The following is a 24,617-nucleotide window of genomic DNA, read 5'->3' as shown; positions in this document are numbered from 1 at the left end:
TAATTACAAAGGGTTCACATACTTTGTCTTGCCACTGTACATGGTATACTTTGAAATGACATACTACAGTACTTCTTTGAAAATTCCAGAAAGTACCACTTATAGTATAAGTGCAATATGATTTTTCAATGAATCCAGATAGGGTACGTAAATAAAAGCTGGAATAGGACTGTATGAAACAGCATTTCCACTTAATACTGAACTTAACCTTTCATGGATATTATCTGAAGGATATACTGTAGATGTGGAAATGCATACAGTTTAAGGTTAATCAGATGGAAATACGAAAGGTACAGAGAACACGTAATCCCTCTTAGTGAGTGCTGAATTGATTCTTAAAATAGAGCCAAGAAAATGTGAGTTCTAAAGAGAGAAAAGACAGAGGTTAATCTAAGGATGGTGAAAAATAAGGACAGGAGAGAGAGAGGGGGATTCTATTTTTATCAAGACCAAACAGTGTGTATGCTTCCTTCACTAACAGTGTAGAGCCATCTGTGTGTTGTTAAGCATAAGGTATGAATCAAGGGACTCTCTCCATATGTTTGCTGCTGTACTGAATGAGCTCAAAGGCATCTTTTTGACATCTTTGGAAGGATGTGGCTGAGATTGCAACGGGAAACATTCAGAGAAGTTCAAAGCTTCCGTGTCTTCTGTGTATAGCAGGGGCTGTTTGACTAGTGTCAGAGGGGAATATTTTCATCAGGATGTACACTCACTGAAGGAAGATGAATCATATACTTTGTATTGACGTCAGTCCACTCATATGTACTGAGCTGTTTCTGGAGCTTTCATATACAGTCATCTCCAAAATGATTGGCACCCTTTATAAAGATGAGGAAAAAATACTGTATGAAATAAATACAAATACTGAGATTTATTGTATGTAAAATGAGTTATTTAATAATAATACAATTGCTCAGAGAAAAATATTTTGTATAACAAGTAGTAAAAAAAATCTTTAAAAGACAGGGGTCGAAATTATTGGCACCACCTGTTTTCAATACTTTGCGAGGATAATGGCACTGAGCTTTCTTTAATGTTTTATGAGATTGGAGAACCCATTGGGAGGGATCTTAAGACCATTCCTGCATACAGAATGTTTCCAGATCCTTGATATCCTTCGGTCTGTGTTTATGGACTCCCCTCTTCAATTCAAACCACAGGTTTTCAATGGGGTTCAAGTCACAGCCCCATAACATCAAAGATCTCCTACCATATTTTACAATAAGTAGGAGGTTATTTTCTGCATACCTCTAGTGTGTGTGGCCGAAGAGCTCCATCTTCGTCTCATCTGACCATAGCACCTGGTTCCAATCCAAGTGGCAATGCCTTTAGCATACTCCAGGCATTTGCATTTGTTGGTTGCTCTCAATAAAGCCATTTTTATGGCAAACTTTCCAAATGGCCTACTGGCATGGAGGTAGCATCTAATTGTAGATTTGGAGACCCCAATATGCGACCAAGTTCTGTAATTGTCCAACTGTGACCCTTGGACTTTTCTGCCTACCGAACCATCTTCCTCATTGTGCGTGGGGACAAGCTACAAATTTCCTCTACCAGGCACGTTTACCACAGTTCCAATGGTTTTAATCTTCTTAATTGTTGCCCTAATAGTGGTTAATGGTATATTTGGATTTTCAGTTATTTTTTTGTACCCATTGCCTGATTTATTTTGTGTTGGGCATTGTCTTCCTCTCCAGCAGCCAGCCATCCAGGCTGTGCTGTGTGGATGCATGGTCTGGAGCACAGACTCAGTCACTCTGAGTTGGGGATTAAGACTGTCGCTAAAGTCCGTCTGTGGAGATCAGTGGCCCAATCTCCACATCACTAACACCATCTCTGCTCTATCTGGAAGGACTACTGCAGAGCTCTGACCACTAGAGTTTTATAGTTGAAAGGCATGTACTGGTAAATCCTGCAGTCTCTCTCACACAAAGACACAAAGTTATTTAATGAATAAAGTATTACATGTTTCTTTTGCCAACCTTGACATGGTATTGATAGATATCTCAGTATTGTACCTATGCAGAGCAGAAAGTAACACTAAAAAGTCACTACAGTAGAAAAGTTTTCCTTTGGCCCAGGAGCTAAGAATCAAGACGAACTTGGTCAAACAGTGAGCGGCGCATCAGGACAAGAACATGGATACAGTATTTCAATCTGCCATCTTTCACAAGCACTCTGTGAGTAACCTGGATCAATACCACCCGGTCATGGCTGTGAATAGCCCCTGAAAGGGCCCCATGCCGGAGCGTTACTGGACATCTCTGTAATTGCCCGGCACCACTGGAGCAGCTTCCTCAGAGATGAGAGGAAGCGGGTTCCTACGGTAAACAGCTGTTGATAGGGTCCTGGGTTTCCAAAATGACATTCTATTCCCTATAAAGTGCACTATTTTTGGACAGAGCATATATAGTAGTAGTATACAGAGCCTAGCCAAAAGTAGTGCACTATATAGGGAATAGGGTGCCATTTGAGACATTACCCTGGTAATAGGGTCCTGGTGGTGAAAGGATCCTGGCTGGCTCTCTTACCGTGGTAGATGGTGCTCCTGTTGCTGCTGAGGTAAGACTCTACCAGGGGAGCCTGCTCCTCACACTGCTTGGTCCTGCGGGCGCGAGACCGCCCGTCCACGTTGGACTGCACCATCAGAGGCTCCTGTCTCTTCTTCTTCTGCTTCTGCTCTAGGAGAGCTCGCTGAAACACACACACACACACACTTCAATGGTGTTCAATTATTTTGGTATTATGCACAAACATATCTTCTAATATTGTGTCATATATAATACATTAACATGGATAGATATTTTATAACACTAATGTTTTACCTTCACACACACACACACACTCTTTTTCAACTAACCTTGTGGGGACACAAAATTCCATCCCATTCAAAATCCATTTTTCCCTAACCCCTAACCCCAACCTTAACCCCAAAACCTGCCCCTAGCTCCTAACCCTAAATCCCCTAGAAATAGAATTTGACCTTGTGGGGAATAACAAAATGTCCCCAGATGGTCAAATAGTTGTTTGTTTACTATTCTTGTGGGGACTTCTGGTCCCTCCAAATGTAGTTAAACTCATCCACACACAAACACACACACAAATGCTGTCTCACATGTACAGTGCACCCTCACTGTAACAAGACACAAGACTGTGTCCTTGAGAGAACAAATATGTCTGTGCGCTCTGGCCCTCCAATCACCTGAGCTACAGTAGATTAAAGATTGATTACTGGAAAAACATGTGCACCTGCCCAGCCAGCAGTCATGCCACAGTCCAACATAAATTACATTTCTGCTTGTCTTCATACGATGAGCTACAGAACACCCTATCAAGGACAAGATCATTGTGACATGAGTTTTACCTCTGTCTGACTGTGTCTGCCTCAATTCGTTCACCTGTAGGTGGGTGATTGCCTTCATTTTTTTTGTTTTACCATTTCCCGAACGAGACTAGTTGACAGACGTGTCTTATAACAGTTCTATTTAAACGTTTACATGCTTTGCAAGAAGAAATGATTCCCCTAATAATCTTGTTTACCTGATGGGATTTTGATAAACACACCAAATCACCAATCAAAATAAAGTTCTACCACAGCGACCATGTTATTTTTGGGAAGCCCATTTCATTCTGAATTCGGACATATAAAGTTCGTATGTGAAACTGAAATTATGCATCTTATAAATAGTTTTTTCGAACTCATTTTACTCATTACGCATTCGCATAGAGGGAAGCTTGCGCTGGTGGTGAAACATGCGCAGTTCCAATACACCACTGCAGTTGACATAGCTGACATAGCATCGCAAGCCAATCATAGAATGTGAAAACAAAACCGAAGTAAATCATACAATCTGGACAGGTGGAAGTCAGTGGTGGAAAAATGCCCAATTGTCATACTTCAGTAAAAGTAAAGATAACTTGAGTAATTGTCTATTAAGTTAGTCACCCAGTAAAATACTACTTGAGTAAAAGTCTAAAAGTATTTGGTTCTAAATATACTTAAGTATCATATCATGTCACGCCTTGGTCTTAGTGTTTTGTGTTTTCGTTATATATTTTGGTCAGGCCAGGGTGTGACATGGGTTTACGTGTTGTGTTTCGTATTGGGGTTTTATAGGATTTGGGATTGCTAGGTTTAGGGGTGTGTCTAGTTAGGCTTGGCTGCCTGAGGCGGTTCTTGATCAGAGTCAGGTGCTTCTCGTTGCCTCTGATTGGGAACCGTATTTAGGTAGCCTGAGTTCGCTTTGTCTTTCGTGGGTGATTGTTCCTGTCTCTGTGTAGTTTCACCAGATAGGCTGTAATTAGGTTTCACGTTCCGTTTGTTGTTTTTTGTATTTATTTGTTAGTTCATGTATCGTTCCGTCATTTGTTTTCATTAAAGATCATGATTAACCACCACGCTGCATTTCGGTCCTACGCTCTCTCAACAAACGAAGAACGCCGTTACATATCAAAAGTAAATGTAATTGCTAAAATACACTTAAGTATCAAAAGTAAAAGTATAAATTATTTATAATTCCTTATATTAAGCCAGATGGCATGATTTTCTTGTATTTTTAATTCACATACAGTGGGGCTTATTAAAATACTTATTTTCCACCATAATTTGCAAATAAATTCATAAAAAATCCTACAATGTGATTTTCTGGATTTTTTTTCTCAATTTGTCTGTCATAGTTGAAGTGTACCTATGATGAAAATTACAGGCCTCTCTCATCTTTTTAAGTCGGAGAACTTGCACAATTGGTGGCTGACTAAATACTTTTTTGCCCCACTGTATAGCCATGGGCACACCGACACTCAGACATAATTTTCAAATGAAGCATTTGTGTTTAGTGAGTCCGCCAGATCAGAGGCGGTAGGGATGTTCTCTTGATAAGTGTGTGAGTGGGACCATGTTCCTGTCCTGCTAAGCATTCAAAATGTAATGAGTACTTTTGGGTGTCAGGGAAAATGTATGGAGTAAAAAGTACATTATTTTCTTTAGGAATGTAGTGGAGTAAAAGTTGTCAAAAATATAAACAGTAAAGTACAGATACCTAAAAAAACAACTTAAGTAGTACTTTAAAGTATTTTTACTTAAGTACTTTACACCATTGGTGGATATCAAGATTTTTTTTGGTAACGTCGCACAGTGTGACATGTAATATTCGTAAAAGACTGACTTCTATGTCCAGTGTGGGAAGGCCTTTAATCACACGACTGACCAAAGATAAGCCTGAACCATCAGCTGCAGAAGTGACCAGTATATGAACTCTCTAACATCATTCACACACTGACACATACAAACCAAAAATTCATATCACACCTCTTTTCTCACATAAATCCTTTATCCTTATCCGGTAGCTCAGTAGAATCTGTGTCATTGCACAGATTCATTATCCTACTTTCACACTAAATAATTACTTTCCTTTTCCCACATGAGCCAATTAAATTTACGACATAATCCTAGTTTTGAGCAGTCACAAACTTTTTAATTTCCTGTCAAATTCAGCTCTCCTGAGGGCACAGAGTGTTAGAGCTCCACACCCTCAGTTCAAAATTATAGAAAGCTAGAGCAAGAGAACCTCCGCTTAGCACCGTCTCAGAAACACCTCCTCAGAGCCAGAAAAATGGAGCGTCTTCTGTTTCTGTAATTAATGTTTCAGGACCACTGCCCCAAACCGTTTCTCCTCAGCTCTATCTCTCTGGCAATGTGGAAATCTACATTAAATATTACTACAGCTTGGGTATCCCTTCCATCCTGCTGCAGTCAGCAGTCATCTGAGATTATGTAAGTTTACAAACAGAGGGAGATCCCAGGGCTGGAAGCTCATCAAATATTGAGAGAATCCCTGATGAAGCAGGAACACCACTAGACTGTACTCTGCTGTACTATTCTCTGCTGTACCAGTACAGAGTTCCCTTAATCTAAACCCATGTCTGTGTCCCAGTTGTCCACCCCTTTCCCTAAGTGTGCACTTGCACACTTTCTGTAATGAATCGAAAAGTATTTGGATTGGCTAGAGTGATTTTCCATGATAGGAAGTGTGCAAGTGCACACTTTGGGAAAAGGGTGGAGAATTGGCATTGTGTCATTTAGCCCATCACTTCAGCCATGACCAGAACACAATGTCTCAGCACACTCTAGCAGTGAGTGTGGAGGAGGAGGAAGCCTGAACTAAGTTAACCAGGAGGAACCATGGAGGAGCTCTATGGCTGTCCAAAACATCACCAGTCACTGTACAGTGAAATAACCAACTAATAAGATATCTCCTCTTCCTACTCTGCCTCCTCTCTCTCCACAATGCCTGACAGTGCGTGTACAGCCAGGAGGTTACCAAGAAATTCACAATTTGAAAAGCATGGGAGGTGAATAACCAAAATCGCATGTGCCACCTTTTGGACCTAAAACAAAATCGCTACAGCATCAGGACTGGTTATGCAACTTGCTACAGTAACATTTCGTGGAACAGACTTTTCAGGTTGGAAGCTGGATGTGAATGCTGCTTAAGGAACACTGTTACTTGGGTACCTGTCTCAGTAATGCAGTATGAATATCCATACCCACTTTGATATTCAAATAATGGTTTGTTCAGCAGGGATACCACACTAGGTGAAGAAAAAAAGAGCAAGTGTCTATCTTTCTTTTGCATAGAATATCTTTGATTTTATATGTTCCTCGGTCTTTTGTGGAAAAGCAGTACATTTAATATTATGTTATTTAACAAACAATTCCTTTAAAACAGATCTACTCTGAGAATAAAATGCTAAAGTGGTGTGGCAGATGGACGGTTGGTTTGAGCTTTCCTTCAGTCTTTGCCAAATTGATGCAATCACAGGCTCCTTAAGTTCTATAGCAAGAACACATGATGGAGGTCATACTGTACATGTCATGCTGAACAACCTTACAATGTATTTCCAAATAACACATTAGGGCCAATGAAACAACAGTGCCCCATTCCTTTTCAATGGAGGGAAGTGAAGTGGACGAGGGGAACGTTGGGCGATGCGAGCATGGGCAAGGGAGCATGAACAGGGCGTCACCAAAGTTGGGGAAAGCTGAACTTTATACAAATGCTCTGATATCGCAACACTATGAACCAATCAAAGCTCACTATAGCTTCCAGCCCCTACTGGATTGGCTGTTGATACCTAGCACGCTTGCTAGCACCCACATGAGGGAGAAGCTAGAGTGGATATCCAAATTATTGTGTTATGCGGAAATCCCATCAGATCCTTCTGTCTTCATATGCAAAGCAGCTGAGCATTAATGGTAATTCTGTCCTCAGCTATTGAGTGACCAAGCCATGGGAGTTTCATGGATAATAGACTCACAGTAAAGACAACCACATAACCAAAACCTCAAACTCAAGGCTCAAACCAATGCAACCAAAATCTATTTGACCAGTATGTCCCATTACTGAACATGACAAGTGGTTTTGCAAGAGGGACCTGGTCAATTCTGCAGAAAATCTACAGAGATACACAGACAAACAGAACCGTCTGCAGCACACCAGACTCCTGGTACAGACTATAATACTGTCTCATCTCCTCTGTCACTAAATGCACACTGTGTGAACCCAATGGGAACTCCCTGAGTGAATACCAGCAGGCCACTGCAGCGCTGCAGTGATCAGGATGGTTCTTACAAAGCTACAAATGCCCGGCCGTCCTGTCTTCAGTCAGCTGTTCATTTCACCCAAAAAAATAGAATACTATTTTTTGATGGGTTTGAAGGTTGTTTTATTTTCATGATGGTCTTCATCCATAAGTGTCAGTCACACAGTTTTACAGTAATTATACCAGCCCTAAGCACAATACGGTATGAAAGTGATGCATAGTTTTACAGTAATTATACCAGCCCTAAGCACAATACGGTATGAAAGTGATGCATAGTTTTACAGTAATTATACCAGCCCTAAGCACAATACGGTATGAAAGTGATGCGTAGTTTTACAGTAATTATACCAGCCCTAAGCACAATACGGTATGAAAGTGATGCGTAGTTTTACAGTAATTATACCAGCCCTAAGCACAATACGGTATGAAAGTGATGCGTAGTTTTACAGTAATTATACCAGCCCTAAGCACAATACGGTATGAAAGTGATGCATAGTTTTACAGTAATTATACCAGCCCTAAGCACAATACGGTATGAAAGTGATGCGTAGTTTTACAGTAATTATACCAGCCCTAAGCACAATACGGTATGAAAGTGATGCATAGTTTTACAGTAATTATACCAGCCCTAAGCACAATACGGTATGAAAGTGATGCATAGTTTTACAGTAAGATGTTTTTGAACGGTGTTCAATGGGTAAAAACGTAGCACAATTGCTTCAGCGCAAAAACGTCATAAAAGGCCTCTCGCAGAAGTAAATTAATCCACAAACAGAAATATAACTTGATATACAGTGAGCTCCAAAAGCATTGGTACAGTGACAATTTTGTTGTTGTTTGGCTCTGTACTCCATCACTTTGGATTTGAAATGATACAATGACTGAGGTTGAAGTGCAGACTGTCAGCTTTAATTTGAGGGTATTTGCATCCATATCGGATAAACCATTTAGAAATTACATAACTTTTTGTACATAGTCCCCCCCATTTTAGGGGACCCAAAGTATTGAGACCTGAATGAATCGTGAATAATGATGAGTGAGAAAGTTAGACGCACAATTTGCGCATCTGTAATTACCTCACTCATCATTATTCAGATTCATTCAGGACTACTTATAATCATGTTAGCATCCACATGAATGTAGGAGTGTTCAGAAACATCTTCTATTCTTACTTACAATAAAAGTGACTCCAAAATGACACAATACATTATTCACCATTAATTTCTATTGGGAACAAAATAATCTGCAACAAAACCAAAACAAACAGCAAAAGCATCCAACAAATTTGTAGCGTCACAAGTTTGATGTCGTCATTGTGGGCTATGAAAATGGGACCAAATACTCAATGTTCTACTACTTTAATACACAAGTCAATTTGTCCCAATAATGTACGAAAAGTGCTGTAATTTATAAACGGTTCACACGATATGGATGAAAATACCCTCAAATGAATGCTGACAGTCTGCAGTTTAACCTCATAGTCATTGTATCATTTCAAATCCAAAGTGCTAGAATACAAAACAAAAAAAAGGTGTTATTTTCACTCTCTGTTTTCACAAATGTGATGACATAATCATCAAACCCATTCAAGGATTAGGGGATAGGACCTGGAAGAATGACGTAGGATGACATCACTTGCACATCATATAGGTGAGTGAGTTTTGCAATGTTCATTAAAACCACTCCCATGTTTATTAGATCACTTAACAATTAGCATCTCCAACCATTTCCTGACTTTTAATCCTCAGAAAGCATTGCAGATTGATTTGTGTAAGCAGTGTGGAGTAGTGTTAACTTAAATGCTTGAAAGTCTCTCTGCTGATTTGGTTTATGTTAATGTAGTACCGTAAACCCTAATCCCCTGTCTATCCCTTTAATCCACTACGATTAGCCTCAGATCATCATTTGGAAAATAATCTCCGGCAATTTGTTCCTACATTACATTTCAGGAAATGCAATAAATGTAACATGTAGGGAGAGGTTGCTGATGTAACCCAGTATCTTGATGGAATTACACAGGGCTGATGAAAATATGTTAATCAATGAGTCTCTTGAGTGTGTCACTGCTGTCGACGCCATTTTCTACGCTGGTCAGGTCTGAGACATCACTTTGCTAAACATCTTTATCATGTATCATGGACATCAAAACAGCACAGAAGTGACAAAGGCTGATTGGCTTAATACACTTCTGATAGAGCATTATTACACATTATAAACTGGGTGGTTTGAGCCCTGAATGATGATTGGCTGAAAGCCGTAATATATATCAGACTCTATACCACGGGTATGATTTCCCTTTTTTTTTACTGTTCTAAATACGTTGTTAACCAGTGTATAATAGCAATAAGGCACCTTGGGGGTTTGTGGTATATGGCCAATATACCACAGCTAATAACTGTATACCACACCTCCTCTGGCCTTATTGCTTAAGTATAACACTGATCTCCTTAAAAAACAATTAGCCAGATAAGCTGGCTTTGATCCCTGCCTTAAAAAATATAGAGATTTTATTTAACCAGGTAGGCCAGTTGAGAACAAGTTCTCATTTACAACTGCGACCTGGCCAAGATAAAGCAAAGCAGTGCAACAAAAACAACAACAGAGTTACACATAAACAAATGTACAGTCAATAACACAATAGAAAAGTCTATGTACAGTGTGTGCAAATGTAGAAGAGTAGGGAGGTAAGACAATAAATAGGACATGGAGGTGAAATAATTACAATTTAGCATTAACACTGGAGTGATAGATGTGCAGATGATGATGTGTAAGTAGAGATACTGGGGTGCAAAAGAGCAACAGGATAAGTAACAATATGGGGATGAGGTAGTTGTGTGTGCTATTTACAGATTGGCTGTGTACAGGTACAGTTATCGGTACGCTGCTCTGATAGCTGATGCTTAAAGTTAGAGAGGGAGATATAAGACTCCAGCTTCAGTGATTTTTGCAATTCGTTCCAGTCATTGGCAGCAGAGAACTGGAAGGAAAGGAATAATCAGAGAGATGGAATTATTTTCTACCATGAAAACCAGGTGTGTGAACTTTCTAGTTCACAGAAATTGAGCAATTATTGTGCAACCCCGCTGTAGAGTGTATTCTTCCTCGCTTTTCCTCACACTACAGGCTCCTCTACCAGCCAAGGAACAACAGATGAGGTTCATATCAATAAGTGGCTGAGCTTCTCTACTCTGGTACAGTACAGGGACATGGGAGACTTACCTGTCTGTCTAGCTTCTGTTGGCGGAGGTTGCTGCCCTCATCGTCCAAGGTACTGCAGAGAGCAAGAGCGAGAGCGAGAGCGAGAGCGAGAGAGAGAGAGAGAGAGGGAGAGATGGTTAAAACAAAAGCTTTTTCCATTTCTTTGACATTCTACAGAACAGACACACACTCCAGATAAGAAAAACATGAGTTTCCTCTCCTGTTTGATACACTACGAGAACCACTTGGAAATGATGGAAAAAGGTGATACATTAATCTCTCTCATGAAGCTTTCCTGTGAAGCAGAAAACAACAGGTGATCTCTTGAAAATGCAGTGTCTGTCACTGGAAGAGACGCAGTAGTTATTGGGAGTGACATGTCATGTAGCCTAGGGAGCGACACATAACTCTTCCGATTACATTACAAAACGTGTCGAATGACATCATACAGAAATCAGTCAAAACAGCATGTATATGAAGTACTAGGGAAAATTCTAATCATAATCACAATTGGACGTTGATCTAACGTCTTTATCCTATGTGATCGGACTATAAAGGCAATGGTAACGCTCTGTCTCAGCCAGTCGCCATCTTTCCCATCCCTCCCACCCCCAAACATGCGCAACCTCTAAATCAGCAATGACACACTCCCTGATTGCCCAATCACTCTGTGTTGCTTGGCATTGTCCAGACCATTTAAACGAAAGGGTTCTTAATTAAAGACAATAAGAGGCTGAAGGTGAGGGGAAGGGGAACAGTGCTTCCTTCAGCTGGGGGAGTGGGGGGGGGGGGGGTGCCACGTGTGTGCCACGTACACTGTACATCTCCCTTTCTGAAACACACACAGAAAAACACTCACTAGCGACAGTCAGCAATCAAGTGTGTGAATGTGTTTCAGACAGGTAGATAATGACATAAACACAGCTGTTACAATGAGGGTCAACTACCGCATTACGATAGAGAAGACATGTTAATTGATCTGCATCAGTGGTAAGCTAGAATGTGCATTAGACACCTCTACTCTTCTTGCTCCCCCCCCACCCACGCCCATTGATGTCAATAACAACGTAGTCTGAATAGTAGCCCTTGACCCCCAACAGTCATGCATTAATGCACTCCCTATTGGGAACAGCGCTGGTGAAGTTCCTAGTGAGTGTTTTATGTGTTTTACCTGCAGTGCAGAGGGATGTCTTAGCAGATATTCTATTTAGATGTTCCCTCCACAGAATAGAGTTAGAATGTTGTGCTGTCTACCAGCATCACATGAATAATCAATGAGGATTGATTATTATAAAACAATTAGATCAAATGCCTTACATTACGTTTTACTAAATAAAACAGGGACATATTTTTCACTGATACACTCTTGTCTAATACACTCAATATGATACAGGTTTCCAATGGCATTTCTCTGAAATCATGCCAATTCCACAATTTCTAATGCCAAGTCCTTGATGCAATTTATGCTGTTTTTTCCTTGGTTTAAATATCAAACATTTTCATTGAAATTGGTGATGTATGATTGTTGTGCAAGCACTTGCACTATATTCAAGTAGCCTGTGTGTGTACAGTATGCATATACGTCTCTTAGTATGCACAATACAGTACATGGCCCACATTTAAAGTTTGTGTACTTTAAAGTGTTAGGCACTTTTTACAGAAGGTAGATATGTAATTGTTAGCTTCTGTGTACAGTAGGAACAGTATAGGTAGCCTGGCGTCCCTCCCTGGCAGTGCTGTGTGTGTTTGGCTGTGACCTGCCAGAGCCAGGGTGAATCTGGTATACTAGGCTGGCTTAGAGCTGGCTCACATGGGATTCAATGAGAGGCCACAGAGGTGCAGCTGAGTCCCGGGTCACCTCCCCTTGTTTCGCCCGGCTTCGCCACCAGGCCCCATACATACATTTTTCATGGAGGCACCAGGCAGGCTCCATCTGATGGGAGGAACTGCTTATCGCTCTGAGAAACCATCCATGAAGGGCTGGCCAGGCTTCCAAGTTGAGAGGAACACCCGCTCTCCCACTGTTCCCCCCTCCCCTCTTCTCAACCCTCAGCTCCCCTTCCATGTCAACCTCCCGCAGGTAAGCAATGTGAATCCGTGGCAGTGCCTGAACATGTCAGTGTAGTGCGTTGTTTAAGGGCTCTTGTCCCTGAGGACAATTATTGAAGAGGGCACTGCGTCACCTAATACGTCATCCTGTCTATTACCTTTAACACCTTGGCCTACAACATCAATACCACCTTTATTATCTACATTACTAATGTCACTGACTACTGCTATATCACTCTTATCATCGTAATCTCATCTTAATATAGAAAATATATAAGAAACATATTTTTTGATGCATTCTCTTCACAAAGTCATTTGTCATAGAGCACTTAACGATGAACACGCTTAACAAGAAACTATATAGCAAAAAGTTCAAATACAAAAGCAAATTAAATTAAATGTTAAATTATTATTTTCTATGAGGATATTTTATTTAATGAAAGGAACTTATTAGTTTCCTAGATTGACTGAAATTAACTACTGTTCCTGGTAGGCTCATATTGAACCAATCCCTATGGTGGCTCTTCCTCTCAGATGAATACATCCTCTAATAAGTGGGTTTAGGAACCCTAGAACCTGTCAAATACAAAACCAGGACACTCAAGCGTGTGTGTTTAATGTTGGTGTGTGTGTCTGTGTGTGTGCTCTCTTAGAAGCAGCAACATGAGTACGTGTACATACGTACACACAGATCTATCACTACCTTTATTGCTCTATTATAGGAGGCCAGTTCTCCTGACGCAATCTCTCAATGAGATTCATGGCAAGACAGCTCCGTAACTTATAGCAACGAGGAGCCAATAGGAGCAGAGGAAGCCGTGCAACCATGGCAATGGAGCTTCTCTTGGAGGAAACAGCAGCAACAGTAGCAACAGCAGCAGTAGTAATGCCATCGAGAGCAGACATAAGTCTTTATTTCACCCAAAAATAAGCGAACTGATAAATAACACTGACATTATTAACAATTTGGGGCAGATATTGACTCGAGAATGCCTATAATCAGCAGAATGCATTACCAATGTATGGAGAGAGACATGCAGGGGTCACACAGAGCAAAACAATGGCTGCTGCTTCCCAATGTGGTAGTAGTAGAGAAAATACACTTTGGGGGAAATGAGCAGAGCTTTTTATGGATTCTACTACACCAGATTCTGCATGAGAAAATCCCCATGTAATTGGATTACAGTAAAACGGTGCCATATATTCCCCAAATAGACTTTCATATGAGCTTTACAGTTAAACTTTACGACTCACCAATAATACAGTAACCTACACAACATTGGAATTGGATGTGTACTTCAGTTTAAGGATATTTTTTTAAAGTGGGTCAATAGGTACACGATAAAGACAGGTCCAAAATATTTTCACATGAATAACCAGTCAACTACTACAGTTATTATAAAGCACTAAAAGATACAGTGAGGCTGTCATCATTGTTGAATGACAAAACCAAAGAAACATCAATTAGATCCTATCACACACCAATGACCACAACAGACCCTTCACTAAGCCCTGCCCCCCTTGGTTACTGTTGCAACCTCAGACAACATTTTCCAGGGAAGCCCAATTCCCCCTTCTAACCACTGCTGAAATCCCCTAACAATGATCTCAAAATGTGTTTTTAATACACAATGAAATTAAACATAGAATACTACCCTTTACTAACTAGGAAACTCTGGTATGTTGTAGTGGACTGTCATTACAATTGCTTCATGGGAACCTGATAAAATTATGTTAATAACGTGGCTAGCCACTGAATGGCTCTGAATTAAAGAGATTCTCCGGTACACCAGTATATTTTTAGCCAGTAGTTCATGAGCAGTGGCGGCACCTTCACCACAATAAAGAAAAAAATGTATTACTAGACTCAGCTGATCGTCCTCGCAGAAGCAGACCACGTGTTTCAACACCTGCTCAGGATCGGTACATCCGAATATCACACCTGCGGGACAGGTACAGGATGGCAACAACAACTGCCCGAGTTATGCCAGGAACGCACAATCCCTCCATCAGTGCTCAGACTGTCCGCAATAGGCTGAGAGAGGCTGGACTGAGTGCTTGTAGGCCTGATGTATAAACCTTAGGCATGCTGCAAGGAGCCATGAGGACTGCAGATGTGGCCAGGCCAATGAATTGCAATGTCCGTACTCTGAGACGCCTAAGACAGTGCTACAGGGAGACAGGACGGACAGCTCATTGTCCTCGCAGTGGCAGACCACGTGTAACAACACCTGCACAGGATCGGTACATCCGAACATCACACTTGCAGGAATGGTACAGGATGGCAACAACAACTTCCTGAGTTAAACCAGGAACACACAATCCCTCCATCTGACTGTCCGCAATAGGCTGAGAGAGGCTGGACTGAGGGCCTGTCGACCTGATGTAAGTCATGGTCCTCATCAGACATCACCGGCAACAACGTCGCCTATGAGCACAAACCCACCATCGCTGGACCAGACAGGACTGGCAAAAAGTGCTCTTCACTGACGAGTCGCGGTTTTGTCTCACCAGGGGTGATGGTCAGATTCGAGTTTATCGTCGATGGAATGAGCGTTACACCGAGGCCTGTACTCTGGAGGGGGATTGATTTGGAGGTGGAGGGTCCGTCATGGTCTGGGGTGGTGTGTCACAGCATCATCAGACTGAGCTTGTTGTCATTGCAGGCAATCTCAATGCTGTGCGTTACAGGGAAGATCCTCCTCCCTCATGTGGTACCCTTTCTGCAGGCTCATCCTGACATTACCCTCCAGCATGACAATGCCACCAGCCATACTGCTCGTTCTGTGGGTAATTTCCTGCAACACAGGAATGTCAGTGTTCTGCCATGGACAGCGAAGAGCCCGGATCTCAATCCCATTGAGCATGTCTGGGACCTGTTGGATCGGAGGGTGAGGGCTAGGGCCATTCCCCCAGAAATGTCTGGGAACTTGCAGGTACCTTGGTGGAAGAGTGGGGTAACAGGTACAGTCCATGAGGAGGAGATGCACTGCAGTACTTAATGCAGCTGGGGGCCACACCAGATACTGACAGTTACTTTTAATTTTGCCCTCCCCCCCTTTGTTCAGGGACACATTATTCAATTTCTGTTAGTCACATGTCCTGCAGCACTGTAAAGTCCATGGAAAATAAGAGCACCTCCTTCCAGCACTGAGACTAAGAAACACTGTCACCACTGATAAATCCACAATAATTGAGAATTTCAAAAAGCTTTTCTCTGCTGCTGGCCATGCTTTCCACCTGGCTACCCTATCCCCGGCAAACAGATCTGCACCCCCTGCAGCAACTGGCCTAGGTCCACCCCCACCCCGCTTCTCCTTCACCCAAATCCAGACAGCTGATGTTCTGAAAGAGCTGCAAAATCTAGAGCCCTACAAATCAGCTGGGCTAGACAATCTGGACCCTCTCTTCCTAAAACTATCCGCTGCTATTGTTGCAACCCGAATTACTAGTCTGTTCAACCTCTCTTTCGTATCGTCTGAGATTACTAAAGATTGGAAAGTGGCCACGGTTATCCCCCTCTTCAAAGGGGGAGACACTCTAGACCCAAACTGCAACAGACGTATATCCATCCTGCCCTGCCTTACTAAAGTCTTCGAAAGCCAAGTGAACAAACAGATCACCAACAATTTCGAAACCCATCGTACCTTCTCCGCTATCTCTGCAATCTGGTTTCCGAGTTGGTCATGGGTGCACCTCAGCCACACTCAAGGTCCTAAACGATATCATAACCGCCATCAATAAAAGGCCATGTGCAGAAGTCTTCATCGACCTGGTCAAGACTTTTGACTCTGTCAATCACCATGTTCTTATCGGCAGAGAGTTCAGTGAGTCAAATCAGAGGGCCTGTTGTCCAGAACTCTGGCAGTCTCTATGGGGGTGCCACAGGATTCAATTCCCAGGGCGACTCTTTTCTCTGTATATATCAATGATGTCGTTCTTGCTGCGGGTGATTCTTTGATCCACCTCTACACAGACGACACCAATCTGTACACATCTGGCCCTTCTTTGGACACTGTTTTAACAAACCTCTAAACAAGCTTCAACGCTATACAACACATCCTTCCGTGGCCTCCAACTGCTTTTAAATGCTAGTAAAACAAAGTGCATGCTCTTCAACCAATCACTGCACCAGCCCGCCCGACTAGCATCACTACTCTGGACGGTTCTGAATTAGAACATGTGGACAACTGTAAATACCTAGGTGTCTGGCTAGACTGTAAATGCCCCTTCCAGACTCACATTAAGCATCTCCAATCCAAAGTTAAATCTAGAATCTGCGTCCTATTTCGCAACAAAGCCTCTTTCACTCATGCTGCCAAACATACCCTCGTGAAATTGAATATCCTACCGATCATCGACTTCGGCGATGTCATTTACAAAATAGCCTCCAACACTCTACTCAGTAAATTGGATGTAGTCTATCACAGTGCCATCCGTTTTGTCACCAAAGCCCCATATACTACCCACCACTGTGACCTGCTCTCCTTGGCTGGTCCTCACTACATATTCTTTGCCAAACCCACTGCCTCCAGGTCATCTATAAATCCTTGCTAGGTAAAGCTCTGCCTTATCTCAGCTCACTGGTCACCATAGCAACACCCACCCGTAGCACACCCTCCAGCAGGTATATTTCACTGGTCATCCCAAATCCAACACCTCCTTTGGCTGCCTTTCCTTCCAGTTATCTGCTGCCAATGACTGGAACGAATTGCAAAAATCACTTAAGTTGGAGACTTATATCTCCCTCACTAACTTTAAACGTCAGCTGTCATAGCAGCTTACCGATCGCTGCAGCTGAACACAGACCATCTGTAAATAGTCCATCCAACCAACTACCTACCTCATCCCCATATTTGTTTTTCTGCTCTTTTGCACACCAGTATTTCTACTTACACATCCTAATCTGCACATATATCACTCCAGTGTAAATTGCTAAATTGTAGTTACTTCGCCACTGTTGACCTATTTATTGCCTTACCTCCTGACTTCATTTGCACACACTGTATACAGATTTTTCTATTGTGTTATTGACTGTACGATTGTTTATCCCATGTGTAACTCTGCTGTTTTTGTCGCACTGCTTTTCTTCATCTTGGCCAGGTCGCAGTTGTAAATGAGAACTTGTTCCCAACTGGCCTACCTGGTTAAATAAAGGTGAATTAAATAAAATAGTCTGTGGAACTTGTTCAGTTTATGTCTGAGTTGTTTAATCTTGTTATGTTCATACAAATATTTACACATGTTAAGTTTGCTGAAAATAAACACAGTTGACAGTGAGAGGATGTTCATTTTTTTGCTGAGTTTATATTAAGTTTATGAATAGATGTAAATTCATTAGTTTTTCTCTCTAAAATTGTAAAAATATTGTGTTTTTTTTCACCTTCCTCCAACCATCTCCTTCTTGATCTTACAAATGCACCTTTTGCTTTCTCTCTTCATACATTCAGTCCATTTCTAGTTGTAAAGAGAATAACTGACCTTTCCTTCTACATCAAGGTCCTCCATAGAGCTTAGAGAAAGGATTTCCTTAACAAGTTTATCTTCACTCAATCTTTTAAGTTCAGCAATTTCTTTACCTCTCAACCTGGATGTAGGTTTTATTTCATACTTCATTAATTTACAATATTTTCCATAAGACTTAAGTAGTTGGGGTTTCATCCAATTTTCTTGTATAACATCTTTGGCATCCGTCTTGAAACTATCAACTATCTGTTACTGAGTTTCCAATAACTCCGATTCGGTTTAATAACTTCAGATCCATTAACATTTAAAGATAAGAATATAACTTTATGATTGTAGTATTTGGGATCTACATCTGTTTATATTAGTTACTGTGCTGTCACTAAGTAGTAATGCATTACGGCAGTGTTACGTTACTACGCCTAATAGGAAATGCACATGCGCTCTGGGGTGCTGGGAACTGTAGAGCACGAGGGGTTTTGACTAAACGAAAACTGTACTCCCGTCTCCTGCCTGGTCATTTCTCCACAACACAAATATTACAATGATCAGTAAGAATTGATGGTTCAATGGATACCTTGACTACAGTATTATCTAATGAATTAGAAATCAACCAGAAGTAAATTATTGACTGTCTGGACATGTCCTTGTTACTCCAAGTGAAGTCCTTTTTATCAGGATATTTCGATCTCCAAATATCGACTAATCCAAGACCAAGACAGATGATTTAACTCAGGATTAACAATGCTGGATCTGTTAGCATCTGTTATCTGTCAATCATCACATTAGATACAGAATTAAAATGTCCACCTAAGATCATTTTGATATTCTGAAATACACCTATATTATTAATCTCTTCAAATTCTTGAAATAATATCCTTTTGTTTTTTGTTGTTGTTGGATGCATAAATATTCCCTAATAAAAAATATTTCACTGTTAAAATTAACCAGCGTCCAGAGTGGTGAGTCTTACTACTGATGCACCTCTTAAAACTGCTACAGCTACAGAGTGGTTGTTGCCATATAATAACCAGATATTGTTATCCCCTTGATTTGTCCAAAAAGCTAAAATCGGAAGAACAAGCATGAGTCTCTTGTAGAAAGAACCGTTTGAAATACAGGAAAATAGACATTTGAGTAAATTACAAATGCCCTTAACATTATTTTAACAAACTTCAACCAATAACCTTGTTATGCTAATATAAGCTTTTCCTAAGGATATGTAACTCAAAAGGATTTCCATCCCATTATTAACCTCTCTAAACAAAAAAACAAACAATACTGGTCATAAAGTTACCAAAGTATTCTTACTTCCACAAGGGGGAGACATTGTGCAGACTTTAGAATAAGCAGTTACTCACCCATAGTTAATGTTTAGTTTACCAGTCCTCAAGTCAGCCTTTTCTCATTCAAATGTTTGTGTACATTCTTTATAATAAAAGGCTGCTTTTCACCTGAAAATTAGGCAGTTTTTAGGCCTACCAGTTCTGTCCGAAATAGACTCTGGCTCTCTCTCAAATGTTCTGATTTGTCTGCATTTCTTTCCATTCGATGATCACACACTTGCACAAACAGAAAAATGACGTTCTCTGCCTTTCGAGCTGCAGCCACCATCGGCCACAGTTTCTCTCGTGTCACTTTGTCCACTGAGGTCAGATCCTCCGTGAACCTACATTTTTGCTTGATGAGGAACTCACAATTCTTTGCTCGCCTCCAGAGATGATCCCGTGTAGATCTGTTGGTGAACCGGATGACGGTTGTCCTCTGTTTCTTGTCTTGATCGGGAATGACAGCTCCACAGATGTCAACAACTCTGCATTTGATGTCCTCACCCGCCTGCTCTGGTATTCCATGGAGCCTCAGGTTCCACCTGCGCTGGTATCTCTCCGCCTAAATTCACCTTTTGCTCGAGTTCAGCCACTTTCTTTTCATTTTCCTGGCAGATAACTTCCACTTTCTTCATGTCGCTTTTGAGGGTTTTCACTTCTCCAAAGATAGTCAGATTTTTTTCTTGGCCTCAATTTTCATCATATTCTCCCTTTCATCTATCTTTGCTGTCAAAAGCATTAGAATATTGTTCTGCATCTCAAGAAGTGACATACCCTCTTGGCCTCTCATCCTTTTCCCCTGGGGCTTGACTGGAGTGCCGGGGTCGTAAGGTAACGACCCGAGCTGGGGACTAGACGCAAGTTGTGACAATTGTTGTCTGTGTTCACCAAATGTTCATCACCCATAGCAGTATTTCCTCCCACAGTTAAATTCTGAAGAGGAGTACCTGAAACCATACCATCGTTTGCTGTTAATTGTCCAACTGATGTTTTCTCCATTTCTTTTCCTTTGGTTCTGGAAGTTTCCATGTAACGTTAGACAAGCTAGTTCTTGAGCTAGATAGCGGATCTGGGCATCTAGTGTTGTCGCTAACTTAATTGTTTTAGAGGTGAATAACTTACAGAAAGTAATCAATTACTTTGGTAAACAAATTAAAACATATTCATAAGGGGTTTTATGATCTTAGAAATGACCAAGTAGTCATATTTGGGTAAGGAAATTGCGCGCGCCACACACACACACACACACACACACACACACACACACACACACACACACACACATACATACATACATACATACATACATACACAGTTGCAGTCGGAAGTTTACATACACTTTGTTTAAATTCATTCTAACTTGTCTTTTTTAACCACTCCACAAATTTCTTGTTAACAAACTATAGTTTTAGCAAGTCGGTTAGGACATCTACTTTGTGCATGACAGAAGTAATTTTCCCAGCAATTGTTTACAGACAGATTATTTCACTTACAATTGACTGTATTACAATTCCTGAAGGTACCACGTTCATCTGTATAAACAATAGTACGCAAGTATAAACACCACGGGACCATGCAGCCGTCATACCACTCAGGAAGGAGACGCGTTCTGTCTCCTAGAGATGAACGTGCTTTGGTACAAAAAGTTCAAATCAATCCCAGAACAACAGCATTTGAAGATGCTGAAGGAAACAGGTACAAAAGTATCTATATCCACTGTAAAGCGAGTCCTATATCGACATAACCTGAAAGGCTGCTCAGCAAGGAAGAAGCCACTGCTCCAAAACTGCCATAAAAAAGCCAGACTACGGTTTGCAACTGCACACGGGGACAAAGATGGTACTTTTTGGAGAAATGTCCTCTGGTCTGATGAAACAAAAATAGAACTGTTTGGCCATAATGACCATCATTATCTTTGGAGGAAAAGGGGGAGACTTGCAAGCCGAAGAACACCATCCCAACCGTGAAGCATGGTGGTGGCAGCATCATGTTGTGGGGGGATGCTTTGCTGCAGGAGGGACTGGTGCACTTCACAAAGTAGATGGCATCATGAGGATGGAAAAGTCAAGACACCAGTCAGGAAGATAATGCTTGGTCATAAATGGTATTCGAAATGGAAAATGACTCCAAGCATACTTCCAACGTTGTGGCAAAAAAGTCAAGGTATTGGAGTGGCCATCAAAGCCCCGACCTCAATCCAATAAAACATTTGTGGGCAGAACTGAAAAAGCGTGTGCGAGCAAGGAGGCCTACAAACCTGACTCAGTTACACCAGCTCTGACAGGAGGAATGGGCCAAAATTAACCCAATTTATGGTGGTAAGCTTGTGGAAGGCTACCCAAAACGTTTAAATAGTTTGAGGCATTGCTACCAAATACTAATTGAGTGTATGTAAACTTCTGACCCACTAGGAATGCGACGAAAGAAATAAAAGCTGAAATAAATCCTTCTCTCTACTATTATTCTGACATTTCACATTCTCAAAATAAAGTAGTGATCCTAACTGACCTAAGACAGGGATTTTTACTTGGATTAAATGTCAGGAATTGTGAAAAACTGAGTTTAAATGTATTTCGCTAAGGTGTATGTAAACTTCCGACTTCACCTGTATATACATACGTACATGCCAGTGGCTGCTGAGGGAAGGATGGCTCATAATAATGGCAGGAATGGGGTGTAATGTAGTGAATGGAAAACCATGTGTTTTATACCATTCCATGCACTCCATTACAGTAGGAGAGCCATCCCCCCTCAGCAGCCTTCACTGATTCAAACACACTCTACATTTAGACTCATAATTTGCTGCTGCTACACTGTTCTTTATTGTACTCTTATTATCTATCCTGATGCCTAGTCACTTTACCCTGCCTTCATGTACATACAGTGCCTTGTGAAAGTATTCACCCCCATTGGCATTTTTCCTAATTTGTTGCCTTACTACCTGGAATTAAAATAGATTTTGGGGGGTTGGTATCACTTGATTTACACAACATGCCTACCACATTGAAGATGCACAATATTTTTTATTGTGAAACAAACAACAAATGTGACAAAAAAAACAGCAACCTTGAGCGTACATACAGTGGGGCAAAAAAGTATTTAGTCAGCCACCAAGTGTGCAAGTTTTCCCACTTAAAAAGATGAGAGGCCTGTAATTTTCATCATAGGTACACTTCAACTATGACAGACAAAATGAGAAAAAAAATCCAGAAAATCACATTGTAGGATTTTTAATGAATTTATTCAAGGCAAAACTGCTCCAGTTCCTTCAAGTTGGATGGGTTTAATACCACAGATTCTCAATTGGATTGGGGTCTGAGCTTTGACTAGGCCATTCCAAGGCAATTAAATGTTTCCCCTTAAACCACACAACTGCTGTTTTAGCAGTGTGCTTAGGGTCATTGTCCTGCTGGAAGGTGAACCTCCGTCCCAGTCGCAAATCTCTGGAAGACTGAAACAGCTTTCCTTCAAGAATTTCTCTGTATTTAGTGCCATCCATCATTCTTTCAATTCTGACCAGTTTTCCAGTCCCTGCCAATGAAAAACATCCCCACAGCATGATACTGCCACCACCATGCTTCACTGTGGGAATAGTGTTCTCGGGGTGATGAGAGGTGTTGGGTTTGTGCCAGACATAGCGTTTTCCTTGATGGCTAAATATACCTTCTTCCATATGTTTAGGGAGTCTCCCACATGCCTTTTGGCGAACACCAAACGTGTTTGTTTCTTTTTTTCTTTTTAAGTAATGGCTTTTTTCTGGCCACTCTTCTGTAAAGCCCAGCTCTGTGGAGTGTATGGCTTAAAGTGGTCCTATGGACAGATACGTCAATCTCCGCTGTGGAGCTTTGCAGCTCCTTCAGGGTTGTCTTGGTCTCTTTGTTTCCTTTGATAATGCCCTCCTTGGCTGGTCCGTGAGTTTTGGTGGGCAGCCCTCTCTTGGCAGGTTTGTTGTGGTGCCATATTCTTTCCATTTTTTAATAATGGATTTAATGGTGCTCCGTGGGATGTTCAAAGTTTCTGCTATTTTTTTTATAACCCAACCCTGATATGTACTTCTACACAACTTTGACCCTGACCTGTTTGGAGAGCTCATTGGTCTTCATGGTGCCGCTTGCCTGGTGGTGTCCCTTGATTAGTGGTGTTGCAGACTCTGGGGCCTTTCAGAATAAGTGTATATATACACTGAGATCATGTGACACTTAGATTGCACACAGGTGCACTTCATTTAACTAATTATTTATTTGTAATTGGTTGCACCAGATCTTATTTAGGGGCTTCATAGCAAAAGGGGTTAATACATTACCACGCACAACTTTTCGTATTGTTGAAATCCAATTTAAATTACAGGTTGTAATGCAACAAAATAGGAAAACCACCAAGGGAGGTAAATACTTTTACAAGGCACTGTATCTACCTCAAATATCTCATACCGCTGCACATGGCACCTACTACCATACCCCTTTCAAAGGCACTTTAATATTTTGTCTTGCCCATTCACCCTCTGAATGACACACATAGAAAATTGAAACATGGATTGTGTAAGAGCTTAAAAATCCTTCTTTAACCCGTCTCCTTCCCTTCATCTACACTGATTGAAGTGGATTTAACAAGTGACATCAATAAGGGATCATAGCTTTCCCCTAGATTCACCTGATCAGTCTATGTCATGGAAAGAGCAGGTGTTTTTAATGTTTTGTATACTCAGTGTAATTTAGGCTTGCCTAAATAAAGCTGCTCCGTTTGCTATGCACATTGGCACATCCAGCCCAAAGCAGTCAGTTTAAAAATACTTAGTAGTTGCCAAAGTTCCAGAGAAAGTCTAACTGTCAGCATGCAGTCAAAGCTACTAGCTAACAACTTTTGGCAAGTATGGTTAGCTGCAGCCCAATATGGCGACCAGAGTATAGGCGAGTTGGTGTGTCGAAAGTAGTGGGTGTATGGAAAGCAAATCAGCTAATTGGGCAGATTTGTTGC

The 24,617-nt window shown here is 41.2% G+C and overlaps 1 protein-coding gene across 3 annotated transcripts in view; it reads right to left on the bottom strand.

Annotated features, from left to right (window-relative positions):
- The window catches only part of tub (TUB bipartite transcription factor), a 120,251-nt gene that overhangs the window by 29,881 nt on the left and 65,753 nt on the right, over nucleotides 1-24,617 (bottom strand). For all 3 annotated transcript variants that reach the window (XM_031813696.1, XM_031813684.1, XM_031813691.1), the window contains exons 2-3: nucleotides 10,825-10,876; nucleotides 2,535-2,697 (exon numbers count right to left, since the gene is read on the bottom strand). In XM_031813696.1, coding sequence (XP_031669556.1) covers nucleotides 2,535-2,697; nucleotides 10,825-10,876 — 215 coding nt within the window. The remainder of the gene's footprint in view (nucleotides 1-2,534; nucleotides 2,698-10,824; nucleotides 10,877-24,617) is intronic.

Source organism: Oncorhynchus kisutch, linkage group LG3, assembly GCF_002021735.2.
Source record: "Oncorhynchus kisutch isolate 150728-3 linkage group LG3, Okis_V2, whole genome shotgun sequence".
Taxonomy (NCBI): Eukaryota; Metazoa; Chordata; class Actinopteri; order Salmoniformes; family Salmonidae; genus Oncorhynchus; species Oncorhynchus kisutch.
Note: the sequence above shows the minus strand (reverse complement) of the source record. Positions and strands in the feature narration are given on the sequence as shown.